The following is a 20,077-nucleotide window of genomic DNA, read 5'->3' as shown; positions in this document are numbered from 1 at the left end:
AGACGAGAGTGCAAAGAAGGTAGTCAGTTTTGCTGACTCCTCCTCTTGCTTGCGCTAGCCTGTTTTGGGAGAAGAAAAAAAAAAAAAAAAGGACTGTAAGGTCAGCAAATGGCTCCTGAAGTGGGCAAGGGAATTAAGTAAGGACAAAACTGAGTGTCAGAGCCCTGAGCCCATCCCCACTCTCCTGGGGGTTTGGCTGCCTGGGCTCAGGGCCAACTTAGAGACAGCGCAGCTGGTGACCTCAAGGAAAGCTCTTCCCGAAAGCTCTGCTGGGAGGCCTCAGCAAGGGCTGCCCCTCCTTCCCTTGGGAGCTGCTTTTAAGCCGAGACTCTTGCCCTTGGTCCCTGCCTGAGTTACACTGCAGCTGTATTGGAGCCATGTCTGTGCACTGCCTGCAAAAGATCGTGAGATCTGCAGTGACCATGTCCGGCCAGCAATAAACTAGCAATGGTAGAAACTGCAACATCCCATCATGACTACATCTTTAATAACACTTGAGAGTGCTGACCCTGCTGCTTACTGACTTAGCATTAGCATCTTTGCTAACAGATTCCACTCAATTTAAGAAATTTAATTAAATTTGATTTTCTAATTTATTTAAAAAATCCTGCAAAAACATTTTAAGAAACATTTGAATTCCCTGAAACAATTATGGCTACTGTATAGAATTACAGCCTTAACACTGTGTGTCATAACAAATCTATCTACTTTGTATTGTTTTCTTATCTCCTCTCAAGGCAGGGACTCACAAACATTGTCCTACAAGGAGGACATTTCAATAAGCAAAATTTCCAAATTTCAGCCCTATCCACTACGGCATGGTCTACTGCACTGAGCTGAGATTCTGCAGCCCATAGTAACTGTAATAATTGCTCACTAATTACCATCAGGAAAGCTAATGGAGACAGGCATTTTCTATGAATTTCGGTAATTTAAGACAAAGGAAGAAAGGTACCATGTGATCAGCTTGCAGACTTAAGAAATAAGCAAAAATTTATAACGTTATCAAGAAAAACAAAAGATGGGAAGTAGCTATTATAGCAAAGAGATGACTAAATTGGACTACCTATGTGAAGTCAGCAGTCAAACAGGTAGGAGGAGGCTGTATCCAACAGAGGAGGCACTGATCAAAGTCCCTGAGAAAGTGCAGTTGTTTAAATATCCAGAAAAAGAGCCTCATTCTCTTCTTGATTACACTGCATCTTTCATAGCTCATTTACTCCCTGATAAAGCAAATCTGTCCTGGCCGTAGACTGAAAAATACAGGAGTGCTAAGGAGAGCCACCAAAATAATGAAAAATCTGAAATACCAAGAAGGAAATATTTTTTCAATTAGATAACAGTTGAGATCCAATGACTTTAGGAGCTAACCTATATTCAGAGCAGAGGCAAAGACAGTCAACAAGAATCAGAATGACCCTAATGAGAAAGGCTCACAATGTTAGGTAAAAACAAGCTACTTCACTTTAGAAGAGAGCTGGAACAAACAGGAAATGCTTTGCATTTGCTAAAGCTAATCTGGTCATAGCTACAGCCATAGGAATAGGAAAAAAAAAAAAAAAAGCCTAAGCACTTAGCCCAAGGAATGAATAGATTTCCACTTCCTATAGCATGCTTTAGAATAGCTCTTATAGTCCTACTTCAGAAAAAAAACATATACATGAGAACACACTTATCTAGAGGCAAGCACATGCTCAAGAGCTTTGCCAAGGGGAAAAAGTAAAAAAAAGTGCTTCCTAATTCAGGCTTTAGGTGACTGACCAAAACAAGTAACAATGCTGTCCATGTGCAGACTAAAATAGGAAAATAATTGTGTGAAGCTACCAAACTGAAAAGATCTGAAAAACCAAAAAAAGGAACAACTTTTTCCAAACGCAGCAATACAGTTAAGCAGTAATGCCAGCAATAAAAAATAGCAGTGAACATAGCACAATCTGTTGGTAAGGAAATCTAGAAGCCCCATACAAATACAAGGAACTATTGTTCTGAAAAGCCAGAGAGATGAAGAAAACACTAAAATGGGAAGAAAAAAAGAGCAGAAAATAGATTCTATGATTAATCTGTCAAACAGCAACTGTTCACGAAAAAACAGCATGGGGAATCTGTGAAAGGAGTGAAGCTGCTACAGGTCCTGTGGCTCCTTCAGACAAGGTGATGGTGCAGCCAGAGGAGATGACTCTGTGATGGGAAGGACAAACCTGGAAAGATGGTGAGGAAGACAGCTGTTCACAGCCAGGCAGACAAAACTGTCTTTCTAGACAGGCCTTTGTGCAACTCCGTCTCTCTAGGTTTAAGAGCAATAAGAGTCATGTACATAGCAACCATGAGAAAATATGCAAATAAACATCAGACCATACTCCACAATGTGAGTATCTCTACAGTAACGGAAATCAGTGCGGCACAAAGCCCTGGAATGGACTCTCACTCAGCTAAGGGGCTGCAGCATCGCACTGAATTCAGGGCTTATAGTGTATCTGGAATTGTTTAAAAGAGCAGCTGAGGTTCTGGCTTAGTGATGAGAAAATTACAGATTTAATTCCGCAGGACTACAGTTGTTGATATTCACCTGTCAGTCCCTTTTTACGTTGTTTTGAAGAATAAGAAGGCCTTAAAAGGAGTATAATCTAGACCTTTGCACACTTTCAAGTTGTTTTATATTGCCAGAGCTATGTAAAAGTACCTAGTGTAAAGGGGAATTAAGCCAGGAATGTAGAACTCAGAAAGCATGGACATGTTTGGAAGAGAATAATATCCGCAGCGCATGCAGGACTACATCATGCATTGGCATTCACTTTGCAGACAGGTGTGCCAGTTGGTGACATTATCATTCTTCCAGTTGTTTCTTACCACTCCGCTGCTGAGAGTTTCCACCCCCACAGCTCTGTTGGCAAAAGGAATTATGTGAGCACTCCCTCATACGCTTCCAACAAGTCAGATGGATTAGTCAACGAAGAAGGTTTAAACTAACCCTGCTCTCTTTGCCTGAGGCAAATTAAAAGTGCTCTTAAACAAACCCTTGTGCCAGCAGAACTGTGGCAGTAGTAACCACAGCATCAAAGAAGTAGCATGTAACTGTAAAACGGCAAAACCTTCAAATGGCACATTTGGATTTGGAACACCATGTCTGTCCATAGCTGTACAAGTAGGCACAAGCTACAGCATCTTATTTGCCACAGTACGTGTTCACGTGTATATTTTATTCTGCAGCAAATACAGAATAATGTAATTAGATTCTTTCACTGTGTGCTAGGTTAGGTGGCATTACCTCATGCTTGCTGTGTGCTAAGAGTGTGCACGGGAACAGTTAGCAGATGATGGATGCTAAGTTTTAATTCAGGATACCTTCCTATCATGCCTAAGGTCAAAAGGTGTGATTGTGTAATTAAGTGACTCACTGCATATTCTCATAAGGGTTATAATTTATCTTCCCAAATATCAGCTGTGAGGTATTTCAAGAGAAATAACTGTACAAACTCCAACTGAATTCAGTTTACTACAATAACTGCTACCAATTCTAGTCCAAACACTCTACCGACACTCAATAAATCTGTGGGTTTCTATTACTGGGAATCATACTTCCAAAAGTTTTCTCTAACCGTAATTTGGAAGCAAGGATTGTAATATGAACAAATGTGCCTGTGTTAGTTTGGACAGTAATGAAATCTCAGCGCATAATCCTTCCCACAACACTCGGTGCTCTCTAAGCAACTGAACCCAAACCACCCAAGTCAGCTCAGGTAGGTCTACTTCAGTTACACCTGAGAATGCAGCAGAGACATAACCTCAGACTAGCAGCACTACTGAGGTTTCTGAGTCTTTGGTGAGCTTCAACCATTGTTTTCCCTTCCTGGTACTTGCTCTGTGGCATAGCTCTGCTTATACTATAAAGTGAATGTTTATACTATTTATTTTCTGCCATGCTCTATTTTTCCACTCTGGGCTTTTCATGACAAATGCCCATTCACTTCTGGCAGGGTAATAAGGCTCTGATTCCCACACGCTGACTTTAATGGCTGCCCACAGCAAATAAGCCAACTCTGTAGGGTAAGCTTTTACTCGAGATACAAAAGATTCCCTCTCCCATCAGTGAATTTCTAGCTTTAAAAATCCCTGTATATGTAGGAGTTGCTGAACTGCAACTTTCATATCTCCAGGAATACACATTTTCAATAACACAAAAACCATGTTACTAGAATTTCACCTTTCTTAAAAAAAAAAAAACAAAAACAAAAAAAACCCACCTCAACTCTTGATTCTTCTTTTAGGGTTCACCTGCTTTATGGCTTAAGCATTTACCACAGAGATACGCTGTAGGAATCAGATAACATCACAACAGTTTTAGAAGCTATCTTGGAACTCATCATGAAAGTGTTTGTTAGGTCACAGCAAGAATGTGGGGACAGATAATCAATCTTTCCAGATATAACATGCTACTAGTATCAGTACTATTTTGCTGAAAATGCTATGATCAGTATATATCAGAATTGCATTGTATCTCTTATGACGTATCTGTTTCCCACTGATTTCTGTTAGAGACCTGAAATACACTCCTCAGCTGCAACAAAAGGAAACACTCACTGAACACGGGCAAAAAACTCACTACTCCTATGGACTAACATATTGTCCCTAATTAAGAGGATACGCTACATCAGGGACCACAGAAGTCTGAGAACTTAATCCTCAGCCATGCACAATAGGTTTTTATCACCTAAAAGCAAAGAGCCTATTCGACGTGCAGTAGCTTGCAATTTTTTCGCTGAAACTCTTAATTCGTGAGAACATACAAACACATGTTTAAACGTTTTGGTGAAATGGACTTCAAATAGTCTTAAATATGGAACTGATCAATGATGATATTCATCCGCTAAGTAGTTTCATCAACCATTTTCCCCAGATACACATGCAGGTAGAGTGATTAACAGAATTTGATGTGATGTTCGCTCCTTCATAGCATTATACCTGCTTTAGTTAGAGATTGGACTTTTAGATCACAGAAAACAAGAGTAAGTGACAACTGATGCCTTCATAGGGATGCCACACAAAGTAATGTCAGTGACTGGTAATTGCATAGTTCAGACTTGGGCTACTTGGTGCAAAGCACTATGCTGCAATTTGTATACAACACGATGCACTGATTATTAATTCTGCTCTCTTATGTCAGGTACTAGCTTCTAATCTGCAGAAAGCTGAATCAGTTTGCGATTCTTTCCCAATGAACCATGGGAGATTCTCACGTCTCTCTGACAGACAGGAGAAAAAAGTGGAAAGAACTGAGGGACTATATCAGAGAAATATGGAAGCTGTACTTTGTGTCTGGAGAATGAGATTTCACATTGAATAAAACAGCATTTGCTACCCACAGAACTCTGATAGTTCACTGCTAAAAATTTCTTTCTTATACTATGCCATCAAAGAAAGGAAAAGGAAAGAAATTCTAGTCGTTGTTCTGAACTTTGGTAGTAAATGCAATCTCAGCTCTCAAGAGAACGTGGAAGAAAAAGGTATCTTAAAAAATTACCATGAATCAGTGAGTCGTACATCAGTGATTATTTTCAGCTATGATCAGTATGTGGGTTTGAAAGGGGAACAAAAAAGAGCTGATGAAGAAACAGTGAAACGTTACTACAAAATAAATGCTTTCTTGCTACAGCATTTAAGTTTGCTTGTTGAAATATTCAGTCCCATCTAGAGTATAACAGTAATATAAATAATAATAATACTATAAAACCTCATTTGCAACAAAACAATCTGAAAACAAAAAACTTGTGCAATGGAAACACCTGGTCTGAAAATTTTTGTGAATTACTTGGTGACTAAGAAGAGTTATACAAAAGTCAAGATTACCTGGCAATGCTTGCGTCCATGAAGACACTCAGTAAAACTGAATTATCTAACACATCGATACAAGCTCAATTCTGGTGTCACAGAGCCATTACATACCAATTAAATTATCCACAAAAGATTCAATTAGGTTCCTCACGTTGAGTGAACTGAATGAAGGAGGAATCCATTGTAGCAAGCTGGCAAAGCAGGAACGTGACAAGATTATCTCAAAGGAGCTATTACTAAAGGTCTTCTGCACAAACAGACCAAGAGTCTGAGATGCTGACCCTGAACAACCTAACATAACTCCAAAAGTGGCCTTGCTTTAAACGGAATGAACTCCAGAGGTTTCTTCCAATCTAAACTATTTTATGGTTTGTGATATGCTCACTAATTTGTGGGCATTCTGTACTACCTGCTGCACTCCGATTACATTTCTTTCCACTCCAAAACAGAGAAAGATGGTAGCTCATTACCCTGTAGTTCCTATAGATCCCATGCTAGTTTGTTATCTAGATGTCAGCCCAGTAGGTTTTAAACATACTGGTCCTGGATGCAGATTATGTTCCCTGATCACGACACGTCTCCTTCATAAAGGTGAACTGCAGCAGGGATTCTTAATGTAATCTTTCTGCATATACTACCTGCAAACTGTATTAGTATTACTGCATTACACTTAGCAAGAAATAATTTACAATACCAAACACTTCTTTAAAAAAGCATCGTTTCCAAAGAAGGGTGAGAAAAACTAATGTAGTCAAATGCTGATGCGCTCCAGTCAACTGAGGAACACTGACAGGCACGGATCAAGCACCACATGAACACACAGACATTGATAAATCGCAAAGCCCAAAACTTTCTGAAATACTGGTCTGTTTTGCATTTTACAGGGGCTGTATTCTGGGAATCCTTTGCTTTGATGGCCCCAAATTTGGATCGCTATCTCCACCCTGTGCCATAGTGAGGCACAGCAAATTTCAAAATTTCGCATCTCCCACCACTCTTTTATCTCCTTGCCTAAATTCACAGTATCTTTGCTCTTCTGGAAATCTGATACTGCCTTTACAGTTGCACTGTTTTACACTTCTCTGTGTCGAACCCTCCCCCCTGAAATTTTTAAAAGATGCTCTTAATCTTAGCCAGTGGAAGTTATTTTTCTACCAAAGGTCTCTTTTCCTAAGTTACTCTTTGCAATGAGGAACATAACATTCCTGTAACTTCTTCTCAAAAGTTTATTTTGGTAGTTCTCTCTCACTGTCTTTCAGGATGCTGGAAAAAGTCAACTGTCCCTGATCCCCTTCATATTTCCAGGCCAAGATACAAAGAAAAAATTTTTTTCATTACACAATACACATATCTGCATTACACTACAGCTACAATACAATATTTCATCTGGAAGACTCTACAGCCCCTCTCTCTGACAGCTTTTGTTACCTGTTCAGCACCTCCCATCGCTCTTCTACACATTTGTCTGGATTCATACAGTCTCAGCTGTTCTCTTGAATGCATTTTAACATATCTTTTTGACGTTATGATCAAAGAATCTATGGATTTTTAAATATATGCCTCAATCTTTCAACTTGCAAACGCAGGGATCTAGTCAGCGATAACGTATTTACAGGACAGACGATTATTCACTTACAGTCCTACTTCTGAGGGTAGCTTCACAGGTTCGATTTATCAGACGCATTTAACCGTTTCTCTTTTCCTATTCACTTGTTGAACTCTGAGCAGAGAGCGGAGCAGAAAAGAATCTTTGCTTTTCATCGTGAATTATTTGAAACAGATTGTGGTAAAGACGGACCCACCGTGCACGTGCTGCGCGGCTGCGCTGCACATGAGCGGCGCGCCCAACCCGCTGCGCTCGCAGCGCACGTGCAGAACACTCCGAAACGGCATGCACCCACAGACTTACCGCGCACCTAACGGTACCACGGCGCCCGCGCCCTCCAGGGCTGCCGAAACGCTTCGTGCGCCCTGGCCTAGGATCCAGCCCTTCCGCAGCATCTCTGCTAAGCGAGCCAGCAGCGAAACCACTCTCTCCTCACACGCTTGGCGCTGACGCCTCTCCACCGGGCGGACCGGCTGCGGGACGGCTCCAGCAGACCGCCAAACCCCCGCCGGCTCACAGCTGGCTCCTTGCTCGACGTCTTCCCCCACCCCCGCCCGCAGGAGGCACGGGCCCAGCCGCCGCCGCCGCCGCGGGGACACCCGGCAAGGCCGCACCGCTGCCCGGCGGCTGTGGGCGGCACTCGCGGCCCGCACCCCGCCCCGCGGCCGGGCGGCACGTGCCCGGCCCGCCGGTTCAACCGCCGCTCCGCAACGGCCGGCGCTCGCGGCGCCCGTTACCGGCGCAGGGAGGCGGCGGCCGCGGGGAGCAAGGAGTGTGGGGGGGGGTGGGGGGGCGCGCCGCCGAGCCCCAGCCCCGCGGACGCGCTCCCCCCGCCGCCGCCGCCGCCGCCGGCGGGACCCGCGGCGCCCCCTGCGCGTGCGCGGGCGGCGGGTGGGGGTGGGGGGCCCCCCGCGCGCGCTCCCTCCCCCCCCCGCCAAGGCGGGGCGGGTGCCGCGCGCCCCCGGTGGGGGTCGCGCCAGGGCACCTCCGCTGCGGCGCGGGGCGGGTGGGGGGGGGGAAGGGGGAGGTGGCGCGCGGAGGGCGGCGCGGGGGAGCGTGACGCTCCCCAGCTGTCGCGCCCGCCCCGCCAGCCCCCCGCCTGGCCGCCCGCCCCCCACACGCGCTCCCCCTCCCCTGCGGTGGCGCTCCCGGTGCATTGTGGGAGCAGTCCGTTGTTCATTTGCCATTCGACCTGATCCGGGGCCTGTTGGGACGGAAGCGCCGCCGAGCCGGATCCATTGTGGGGAGCCTGCGGCGTTGATCTAGGCCAGAGCCGGGGGGGGGCCGGAGTGCGTTTCGCCCGGCCGCCCGCCCCCCGTTTCCCGCTGCGCCCGCGGCAGGCCGGCGTCTCCTTCCCCCTTCCCGCGGGCAGAGCCGCCGGCCGGGCGGGCGGGGAGCGGCGGGCGCGCGGCGGCGAGGGGCGCGAGGCGGCGGGCGGGGGGCGCGCGCGCGCCATGTTCGCGGAGATGAACCGCCGGACGCTGGCGTTCCGGGGCGGCGGCCTGGTCACCGCGGCGGCGGCGACGACGACGGCGGCGGCCGCGGCGGCGGCCGGTGGCCCCGCGGGCGGCAGCAGCGGCGCGGGCGAAGCCTGGGACCGGCAGGACCCCGAACAGCTGAACGGGCGCGGGGCGGACGAGGAAGTGGAGCTGGAGGGGCTGGAGGCCGAGGAGCTGGAGGCGGCCGCCGCCGACGAGAAGGAGCTGCTGCTGCTGCCGCCGCCTCAGGACGCGGTCTCCCCCCCGGCCGCCAGCGGCCCCATGTTCGCCGAGAGAAACCGCCGGACACTGGCCTTTCGGGGCGGCGGGGGGCTCCTCGCCGGCCCCTCCGCCGCTAACAATGGCTGCGAGGCCTCGGCCTGGCCGCGGAAGCACTTCAATGGGCGGGGGGCGGACGAGGAGATGGAGCTGGAGGGCGCAGAGGGCCTGGAGCCGGAGGGCCTGCTGGAGGGGAAGGAGCTGGTCCAGGACGGGGGCTCCCTGAGTGACAGCAGCGACGACGAGGAGGACGGCGAAGGGGGCAGCCTGGGCGACGGCAGCGGCGCCGAGGGCGGCAGCTGTAGCAGCAGCAGGCGGTCCGGGGGCGACGCAGGGGACGAGGCGGAGGGCAGCAGCGTGGGCGCGGGGGAGGGGGAGAGCATCAAGCATTTCCCGTTAGCCAGGCCCAAGTCGCTCCTGCAGAAGCTGCACATCTCCTTCCAGGGCTCCTGGCTCAAGGAGTTCCCATGGCTCCACTACTGCCAGGAGACCGGCCTCATGTCGTGCGCCTGGTGCACCGCCGCCGCGGCCGCCCCCCCGGCCGAGCTGCCCGCCGCCGCCGCTGCCGGGCCCGCGGCCGGGGGGCACGACGAGCTCTGCAAGGGCACCCGCAACTACAAGCGGGCCCTGCTCCTGCGGCACCACCTCTCCGCCGAGCATCGCCTCAACGAGCCCGTCAGCGCCGAGCAGGTAGGCGACGCGGGCGGGGGGGGAGGGGGGGTGCAGCCGCCGGCGGGGGTCCCTCGTCCCCCGGCGGGCGCGGAGGGGGGAAGGGGCCGGCCTTCCCCTTTGCATAGTTTTTTGCCCACGTGTGTGAGCTACTTTAAATGGCTTCCTGTGTTTGTTATTGCCCAGCGCGCCGGGCACGTTTCGCTGCCCTGACGCGCCGTCTCCGCGCTGGAAGATGATTGTGCTTTCCGTTTTAGACAGACTCCTCCGGTTGATCTGTCCAGGCGCAACGCTGACAGCGCTGCTCTCCTGCAGCCCGGGAGCGTTTTCACTAGCCATGTGGCTGCTCTTTCCGGCTGTACGTGGTTGGCATTGCCTGGGGGTTCGGAGCTAGCGAGTGACATTTTCGTTAGTTTATCTGTTTATCTTGTGACGATAAACTGGCTATGTGGGAAAAAAGTTGCGTATGACTACTGGTGTAACTGCACTGATTTAAAAACACTCAGTTACAACTTCCTCCTGCGGTACTGGTAAAGGGAGGGCAGTGTCCGGCAAACAACTGCGTGTGAAACTGGTGCTTACCGGCATGAAATTAGAAGTATGCTGCTGTTCCAATCGGTGCAGTCTGTGTGCCGTAGTAGGATAATTGTACGTCGCCTAAACGTGCCGGTTTAAATCTCTTTTTCCTGAATATGTTGCTTTAGATTCAGTTACTCTGCGAAAAGTCAGAAATTGCTTGGTGTGTGTTTGAGATAAACATGTGGTTTCCTGAAAGCCATGTCAATATGCCAGCTGTCCTCTAATGCTTTAGAACTAGTGAAACTGTTTGCCTTCCTTGCTGAACTTAAAACTATTGAATCTCTTATGTGCCCTTATTTATGAGGCAGGGCTAACTCTAGACCGTATGTGGATGAAAATCTCTTCAGGAATACTTACTCGTGTTGAATCACCAATGTTTCTGTAGCCTTTCTTCCTAAGGATGTCTGCGCAGCAAAAGTTAAGTGAATTAACTCAGGTTGGCTAGCTGGAGTTCACTTGCCAGGAAACACAAGCTAATGAGCTTCAGGTTAGTTTAGTAGGTTGAACTCTAGCAGCTAACCTGGATTAAAATCCCTGATTACTCTAACTTCACTACTTTCACCCGAGTTTTGATTAAAACACCTATCTTGGTGGTATAGACGTATTTGGAGTCAGAACTGGAGTGCAGGGCTTAACTTGAGCTTATCACTTGAGCGCTTCGGGGAGCTAAGGGTACCTTGGACAAGAGATGGTATTCTAATGTTTGGGCAGGATATCAGGATTACAGATAAAATGTCAAGTGAGCATAGGTTTTCTTACAGCTAGCTGGAAGAGGAATATGAGTTTTATACAAAACTTATGCAGGATTGCAAGAGAAACATGACCACAGCATGAAGAAGTATCAGTTATCCAAAACAATATTTCAGACTTATTATATTTGTTGGTAAGATGAATAATATCACCTTTTTAGTAACTGTATTCGTGGACTGAATTTCCAAGGCAGCTATTGTTTCGGACATTTCGTGGCAGTAGGTCACTTTATCAGTTTCCTGCAATCTGAGGTTTGCTATTCACTCTGAGTGTTTTGGCCTGACTTGTCTTAAAGTGACTTCAGTTTCTATTTTGAATCTTTTATTTTTAATTTTTTTTATCTCATTATATTTTGAAAATGTTCGTGTTTGTTTAATGTTATTGCCATGTATCTCTTATCGTCTTCTTGCTTAGTTTATAACTTTGAGTTGTGAATAATTACCATGTGAAGGTATGTCCTGTCACTGGTTAGTCTCAGTGTCACTAGATACTGCTACTTTATGTCACAGTTGAAAGCTTCTCTCACTCTCCTGAAGCCACGTGTAAATAAACATATTCCAAGCAATTTTTTTTGACTAAAATTACTACTCTTTCCTTCTATCTTCCTATCCATAGTCTGTCATAAGACTATTAGTGGGCATTTTGGCTTGCATGTCACAGCAGCTTAAAAGCTAATAAAAGTATCATTAATGTTTGAAGATCTGCCCTTCGTTGTTGGGGAACCTTTATAAAAATGAAACAGTGCTTTTTTTACCAATGATAAAGGTTCCACGAATCCTTTTCCTAAGTTAAGTAATTGTAGTAATAAATTAAACAATAGGACAGACAAGATGCATCAGTTGCTCTTTTGTACTATATTAATGTAAGGCTTGAACAAAGCAAACCTCTATTAAAAAAAAAAAAAAGGCTTGGCGAGATGATCGTTCAAGTAGAAAGCGGTGCTGTCCGCATCCCTGTGCGATTACATTTTGGTTAAGAACTTCTTGCAAGGAAAGGATTTGCAGTTTTTCAAGAGTCAGTGTAGTTTTACTTTGTAGTGCAGTTTTGGGTTGCACATGCTTTATCGCAAATATGATTAAGGATCACTATTTTCCTCTCCACTTTCATGTTTAATTTACACATACTTTCATATTCTTGATAGCACTTCCTTTTCCCTTGATCCATTCATTTAATCTAATACCAAGGCAATAGCCCCATTTTTTTTCTTTCTCAATGCCGCGGTACCAGATACTTGGAACAAAAACAGGTGATTTGTACCCTGGCCGTATTTCCAACATACATAATGAGGTGATAGAGCCTTTTAGATTTAATGGAAACTTGGGGGAGACCTTTCAGTCTTTGTCTCGCAGACAGCACCCGTATATTCTTGACTTGAGAAGCTTCAACTGCAGGGCATGTTTAGCAGCTGCTAATAAACATATGGCATAGTGCCACTGTTCAAGTGCGAAAAGGAAATTGTAGGTGTTAGTAAAGCAGTGGAAATTTCTATAGGTCTATTGGATGTTACACTCATGAAGAAATGAGTTGTGATTTCAGTTTATTTTTGGGATATATTTAATTTGGGATGCCAAAATACATTACAAGTGGTTGCAGCTGCTGTAATTCAAGGGTACTGAGCTGTCAGTTGATGCTTCTTTCTAAGGCACAAATCTTGACTCATTTCTTTCTGTTCTAGTTTTTAAAATAATCTGCCTTGATGTTACATTAAAGTATAAGGAAGATGTATTTCACCTTGAAACTGCCTTCAGTTTTTAAGAAATGCACTCTTATACTGAAATAATCTCACAAACTAGACCACTTGCTAGGAGATCACTGCAATAGCTATTGAGTTCTCTAATGAAGATAGTTCCGTGAGATACAGACTTTTCCGTTGTTGGGGGTTCTTTCCCTTAAAGCTGCTTCTTAGAACCTTCTCTCTTTGGACGTAGTTTGAAGTTGAGCTTTGGAAATACTGCCAGAAAAGCTGTCTCTAGCCTAATAGACGTGTTGGTTTAAAGCAGAAGCTCTCCAAAAGGACCTTATGAGATATTATTTTTACCATGTGAATGATAATTGTTCGCTTTGTGTGAGGAGTGATGAATAGGAGTTGTGCTTTCAATGTAAAAGTTATGTTACAGTATTGTAAGTTAACTTCTTCAGTTATTCCTAACAGAGCACAAAAAAAAAAAAAAAAATTGAGGAGGAAGTCAGATCTTCAAGGCCACAACTGTCATTTATTGTATTTTCATATAATTGTTTTACCTAGAAACACTTTGGGTGTTAGACATTTAATGTAACAATTTTAAATTGACTGAGTTTAGGTGATGTGTGCATGCATGTTATGTGGCACGTAAAACAAGAGTTGAGCGTTATGGATGCAGCTACCATCTTCTGAGATAACTTTCCTGGCTTGCAGCATGTGCTAAAGAAATTCTTGGTAACTCACATCTGTTATGGATTACAAAAGCATGGTATAATTACTTTTCATATACATAGTGCTGGGACGAAATCTACTCTTACACTGACTTTTCTCAGTATTGTTGCTCCCAGGAGATGAAGTATCCTGTGGCACAGGAGGGGAAGAAAAGCAAATTTCTGGTAGTACTCCCAGGTTTTCTGTTTCTTCTGCTGTTATTTTTTAGGCATATTTAGTTAGTGAATTATACATATTAAATAGTCGTTTACCTTTGGGTGTATTCAGATGAGCCTAGTTAATTGCAAATTAACACTATTAGTTTCCCTAAGCAGTCTGTGTTTTGTTAGATCACTTTTCAATCTGGTCTACAAAGATAACAGGAGAGGTTTCTTAAACATATTATTCTATAGATTTCATAAATGAGACTCTGAAAGTCCTGGTTTTTATTCAAGGTTTCTCATCTTTTTCCTTAAAGGATAAGCTTGTTTGGTGTTGAGATAACTTACTGTAGGGGAATATTTGGTCTATATTCTTAAAATATAATAGCAAAAAAATCTAAGCAAATATTCTTTGAGATTCTTGTGGTTCTTATCAGAAAAGCAGTGTTCTTCTGTTAATTGCCATGAGCATGATATGTGTAATACAAGTTTGAAAATACACTTTCCTGGATCTTCTGTGGTTATTTTCTGACCTTCACTTCCTACTGAAATGTATTATGCCTCTTCTGTACAATGGGGAGATGTTAAAGCTCTTCAAGAGGTATTCGTTTTATTTTTTTAAATTCTCCCAGTAGTAAATGTTAATTCCATTCGTCACTTGGTTTACATGGGCTTGTTAACTGTTCAGATGTGGGAAGCTTATTTTGTTTGAGGTGCAGCACTAAGGTTAGCTGCTTCCAGCAGGTAGCAATTATCTCTTGTGTCCAACATTACGGTTAACTTAAAGAACTAGCACTGTAAAGCTGTAATATCTCTACTAACTCATCAATCTCTCTCCCGCACCACCACGAAAGTATTTTGAATGTTTATTGCTTACTGCCTCTTATTTTCACTCAATCTTCTGTTGTTTTCATACTGAACACTTCAGTCTTGTGTTTCTGTAGCACATAACTCTGAACATTGTCTTCATCCTGTTGGTTTGTAGTTTTCTTTAGGAAAAGGTATATTGTAAATCTCACTTTCTTTTCTACCAGTTTGACTGAATACATAAGACTCCTCAGTTTACTCTGTTGCCATCCTTTAATCGGACATCCTTAAAGAGAAAAAGCCTGTTCCAGTTTATTTTTAAATTTAATGTCTTTAACACATTCTCAGATAAGGGAGCTTCTATCAGATATAGTAACTAACCTAAGGTTTCTTGTGTAAGGTGCACGTCACTGATAATTAACTTTGTCTGTCGACTAGTGACAACACTTCAGTATACAATCATTTCTGTTTTAACCTCATCTAATGTCAGTGTAATTGGTGTTTTGAAACTGTACAGTGCTCTGTTGCTGTAATGATAGAAAAGTTGGTTGAGAACTGAAGTCTTCTGAGAACTTAAAGAATATCAGATTTCCTTGTCATGAATTTGGGACGAGCTTCCTGTTTCGGAGCTCTCGTCTGAGGGAGCGCTTGGTTATGTCAAAAAGCACACAGAAAGAAGTAAGGCGAGGTTGGACAGAGATTGCTGCTTGTTTTCACATTAACACCAAATTGTTTTTCTTTCTCCTTTTTTTTTTTTTCTTTTTCAACCAAAGAAGCTTTTTTTCTGGGAAAGGTAGAGGTTTAGTAGTAACTCGAATGTGACAGCAAACTGAAATTCCTCTGCAGGCGATGTTAGAATGGTACAGTTTTTCCTTGAATTATGTTGGGTATTAATCACTGCTTATAGATGTGAAGCTTCATTTTTAGAGGATGTAGTTACAACTTCGGTTGTCATCCCAGTGATCTGCATTGGGATTACAACTTGAGGTGAGTACTGATTTAGTGCGCTAATTAGAGGTTGGTGGAAAATGACTGTTTTATAGAACTAGTTTCTGCCATAGTCAACTCCTTATGTCTCCAAAATAAGGACAGTACTTTTCTGCAAGATATACTTTACCCCAGTGTAGATTTTGGGTTTGTGATGGGAGTAATCTACCTGTATCAGATCTTTGTTACATATCAGTATCCCGCTGTCTGGACTAATCTTTAATAACAGTTTTTCTGGTGTTGGATTGCCCGATAGTACTCTTTGTTAATAAAATTTTCAGGCCACGTTTGAGATCACTTCTTGATCTTGCCTGTTTAAAGGCATGTAAGTACATATTGTCTGTATAATAAGAATATACCAGTTTAAAGATGCTGCTACTGTGAAGTGTTAGTGAAGTTTGTTTGATTCAGGATACTCTTGGTTAAATAGTGTAACTGTACCTTAATTTCTGTGGTTTGTTGCTTGAAGAAATCACTTTCAGTATTCTGTCCACTTGTCTTGTGATACTGCTATTTAATGCAGTGCTCAACACAATTAGAAAATAAATATTAAGTGCCTAATTTGTAAAACCGTGTAAGAAATGTCTGCTGTTCTAACTACTGCTTTATTATTTTTCTTTAGAACACATAAGTATAGATATGATCTGCACAGTGTGTAGATAGTTTTTATACATTCATCTCTCAGCACGAGAACGTATTGAATCAGCTTTGACGTTCTGTTTACCCATTCAAGTGGAGGTTTCTATGGAAGAACAGGGAAAGGATATGGGAGAACCACCTAGTTAAAGCTTAGGAAAGAGAGACTCCAGAATCTTTAATGTATGTGGGTTAACAGAAGCATATACTTTACACTCAGCTAAAAATCTTTCCTTACTTTTGGCCTGAACTTCACTTCCTTTGCCCTTACGGCTATCCTACTGCTTCTATTTTTGTGCCAAACTTGGGGGCTGGGGAGATGAGATCTTAATTCTTAGTTTTCAAAAATATTTTTTTATGACATGTCTCTGCCTTTATGACTAAGAATGTAAATAAAAAATTCAGTTTGTATAATATTTTTCTTCTTAAGTTTATTTTCATATGCTGCCAATAGTGTTGGAGAACGGAGGAGACCGTTCATTAAGAGCTAATTATGTTTTTTTTTTTTAATTGCAGGAGTCAGAATTACCGTCAGAACTGAATAATGAAGGATACTGTGATTATAACAGCAGGCCAAATGAGAACTCTTACTGCTATCAGCTCCTGCAAGAACTAAACGAGCAGAGGAAGAAAGGCATTCTTTGTGATGTCAATATTGTGGTGAGTGGGAGGGTCTTCAGAGCTCACAAGAACATCCTGGTTGCAGGCAGCCGCTTCTTTAAGACTCTGTATTGCTTTACAAACAAAGAAAGCCGTAACCAAACCACTGTTACCTATTTAGACGTTGTTGCTGTTCAAGGTTTTTCTGTCATCTTGGACTTCTTATACTCTGGTAACCTCGTGCTTACGAGCCAAAACGCCATTGAAGTGATGTCAGTGGCCAGCTATCTTCAGATGACTGAGGTTGTCCAGTCCTGCCGCAATTTCATTAAGGATGCCTTAAACATAAGTATAAAATCAGAAGCTCCAGAGGCTGTTGTAGTGGATTATAACAGAAGATCTGTTAGCAGGGATGGTATGTCTCCAAGGGATCAGAAGGTTGCCAGCTTCTGGGCTACGCGAAACCTTACCAATCTGGCAAGTAGCATACAGACTGAAAACGATGGTTACTCTATTGATGAGGGCCAAATGGAAAACTACCAAATGAATGACTGCAGTTGGGTCCAGGACAGCTCACCTGAAACAGCTGAAAATGAATCTCAAGGTGAGGGAAAAGTTTTTGTGTGGAATGACATGGGCTCACAGGGACAATCAGTTCAAGAACCCGGAAAAGCGAGAAGGAAAAACCAAACTGCAAAGAGATTTATTTATAATATACCACCTAATAATGAAGAAAACTCCGAAGATTGCTCAGTGTTGCAACCGTCAGTCCCATATCCGGAAGAAGATATGCAATTTATTAAGGAAGAAGCAGGTAAATATTATTTAATGTCAGTCATATCATTTGAGAACTAGCCTATTGAATTAAGTACATGACAATGCAAGTGTTATAAATCTATGTTTGATAAGATCTTTTAGTAAAACCAGCAGACAATTAGGATTATTTGATGATCTAATTTTCCACCTTGGCGCACAGCAGTGTGTATCTTGCAGTAGAGTAAGGAATGGCTATGCCATGCCATAAATAACATGCTATTTGCAACTAGCGCTTAGGTTGGGGATCCGTACCAGCTGGTGTAAGCTAGAATCCTTGCAGCTACTTTTAATGTGCAACCACAGTTAGGCACAAAATCAAGGGGCAATAAATAACTCATGGCTAATGATGCTAGCTGGTTACACAGACAGGAAAGGCCTTTTTAATTCCCTTCCCTTACTAGATTTTTGTGGTCCTCTCCCTGACCTGGGTGTCAACAAGAAAGAAAAGTTACCTTACTTGTGCTGTTTATTGTAGGGATATCTGGGAAGCTACAGAATAGAGTACTCCTGGCTAATGTAATATTAAACTCCTAGAGCAGATATTTTTGAGAAGCAGATGGGAAAGTGATGCCACAGTGGCATATATGGAGGGAAAATCTTTTGTGTTTAACTGCTCTTTAAACAAATCATAAGAGAGGACTCAATTTGTAAGGTTTTTTCCTTAAGGATCATTTGTTAACGTAAATGCTAGAATAAGATCAAATATCTCTTTGCTAAACAAACTTATGGTCACACAAAAAATTATCAGCAGATAGCTTAGAACATATCAGGAATTTGGGGCAATGTAGTTCAGTTACATTTAAACTATTTATACCACATCTATTTTTGAAATATTTCTATTTACTCATGTCAATTTTATATAAATTGGCATCTGATTTGAAAATTGACCCTTAAATAGGGATAAATTCCAGCTATGCTACAAACCTACCTTTAACTAGGTTCTTTAGACAGATTTGTTTCTAAAGCGCTTTAGAACGTGCCCCTTTCAGACTCCTCAGAGTACACATGCATGGGCATGTCCTCTGCTTCACAGATTTGAATTATAGTTTTAAGAAGGGGAATTTGTATCTGTAGCTATTGAATATTCCTGGATCTTTCTCTGCTCTAGTGATTAAATGGAGATTTGAAAGCAGCTTTTCCCAGCAGGGCTCTTGGGAGAGCCTAGGGACCTATCATAATTTTGGTGGAGGGACAGATAGCCTTAATTTCTTCCTGTATGCTCAGTTTTGCTTAAAAGCAAAGCCAAAATACATCTTTCTGTTAGTGGTACAGAGGGGCCAGTTCTGCTGGGGTCCTGAACTCCTTGAACCTGCAGTCTTTTAGAAACGTATCTCTGGGTCTGATAGCTACTGAGGTGTGAGAAGGAAATATGTGAATAGCAGTCCAGCAGAGGGCACATGGCAACTCTGCTGTGTTGTGCCAGAATATGTCCATCTGTACTGCAGCTATGTGTGACAGAAGAGGAACGTGGACTAGAGCTATAAAAGTGTATCTGGTAGAAGCGGGGGAAGGTGGCACAGGATATGTCTGTGTTGTTAGCAAGTAGCGTGGTGCAGAGAGAGATAGCTATGCTTAGGAACTTTTAGGTGAAATAAAACTGAAAGCTGTGTTTCAGTGTCATGCCTGATATATGCCTTACGTGTAACAGGCCTTGAGTCTACAGCACTAGGTCATATCTAATCTTAGTAAAACCTCTTTAAATGTGTGTAGTAGGGATGTTGAGTTCTCAGTACCCGCTCTACAAATCTGCCTGTGGTGGGCTGAGCTACTTGCTAGCATGTATTTAGCCACGGTGGTGTGAAAAGGGCAGCAGAGTCTGGAGCAGGAATGGAGGGCCTGGATTGCTGTAAGTTGCACAAACATCAAGTTTCTGACTCCCATTTGGCCTGCTGTTTGCTACTCCTGATTTATTTGGGATGGACACTCAACCTTTTTTATTGCTGGAAATATCACAGAGATAAGCATGCATGTTGGCAGTAACAGAAATAAGTACGTGTTCGTGTTCTGCAGAATCTGAATATATATGCGGAGTTTTCTTGTAGAAGTAGTGGAGAGCATGAGCAGTCTAATAATGGTTAAGTAAGTTTAGTATTTGCTTGGTTTGTTTGGGCAGACAAAGGTTTCCTGTTATTAGCTGCACTAGAGATTTAAATTACAAAAATATATCTGTGCAACCCCTCGATGAGAAGAGCTGTACTAGAGTCGAAACCGGAGGTACACTGAATTTAAGCTGTGATGTCTGTCCAAAACCGTTGAAAGCTCTATGATTGTAGGAGGAGGTTTATTTTATTCTTAAATTATAAAATAGTGTTAACTAATAATCTTCTTTGATACTTTCAGACCTCGACTTAAGTGGTCCCAAGTAAATAATTATTTTCTGTCAGTTCTAGAACTATTCTGGAAGCCATACCTAATATTTGTTATCGCTTTCACTTCTGTAAAGTTTGTGTGTGTGTGTGTGCACATTATGTAAAACACTAAGAAGTAT

At 43.4% G+C, this 20,077-nt stretch overlaps 1 protein-coding gene and 1 long non-coding RNA gene across 4 annotated transcripts in view; one reads left to right on the top strand and one right to left on the bottom strand.

Moving 5' to 3' along the window:
- Positions 1–8,084, bottom strand: part of LOC138066023 (uncharacterized) — an 82,097-nt gene extending 74,013 nt beyond the window's left edge. The window contains exon 1 of one of the 2 annotated variants that reach the window (XR_011139170.1): positions 7,739–8,084. This is a non-coding gene — a long non-coding RNA (uncharacterized lncRNA). The remainder of the gene's footprint in view (positions 1–7,738) is intronic. The other variant, XR_011139169.1, reaches the window with a different exon arrangement.
- A 790-nt stretch (positions 8,085–8,874) lies between these two features.
- Positions 8,875–20,077, top strand: part of ZBTB10 (zinc finger and BTB domain containing 10) — a 30,288-nt gene continuing 19,085 nt past the window's right edge. For both annotated transcript variants that reach the window (XM_068932450.1, XM_068932448.1), the window contains exons 1-2: positions 8,875–9,882; positions 16,690–17,587. In XM_068932450.1, coding sequence (XP_068788551.1) covers positions 8,890–9,882; positions 16,690–17,587 — 1,891 coding nt within the window. In that variant the 5' untranslated portion in view covers positions 8,875–8,889. The remainder of the gene's footprint in view (positions 9,883–16,689; positions 17,588–20,077) is intronic.

This window comes from Struthio camelus, chromosome 2, assembly GCF_040807025.1.
Source record: "Struthio camelus isolate bStrCam1 chromosome 2, bStrCam1.hap1, whole genome shotgun sequence".
In the NCBI taxonomy this organism is placed as follows: Eukaryota; Metazoa; Chordata; class Aves; order Struthioniformes; family Struthionidae; genus Struthio; species Struthio camelus.
Note: the sequence above shows the minus strand (reverse complement) of the source record. Positions and strands in the feature narration are given on the sequence as shown.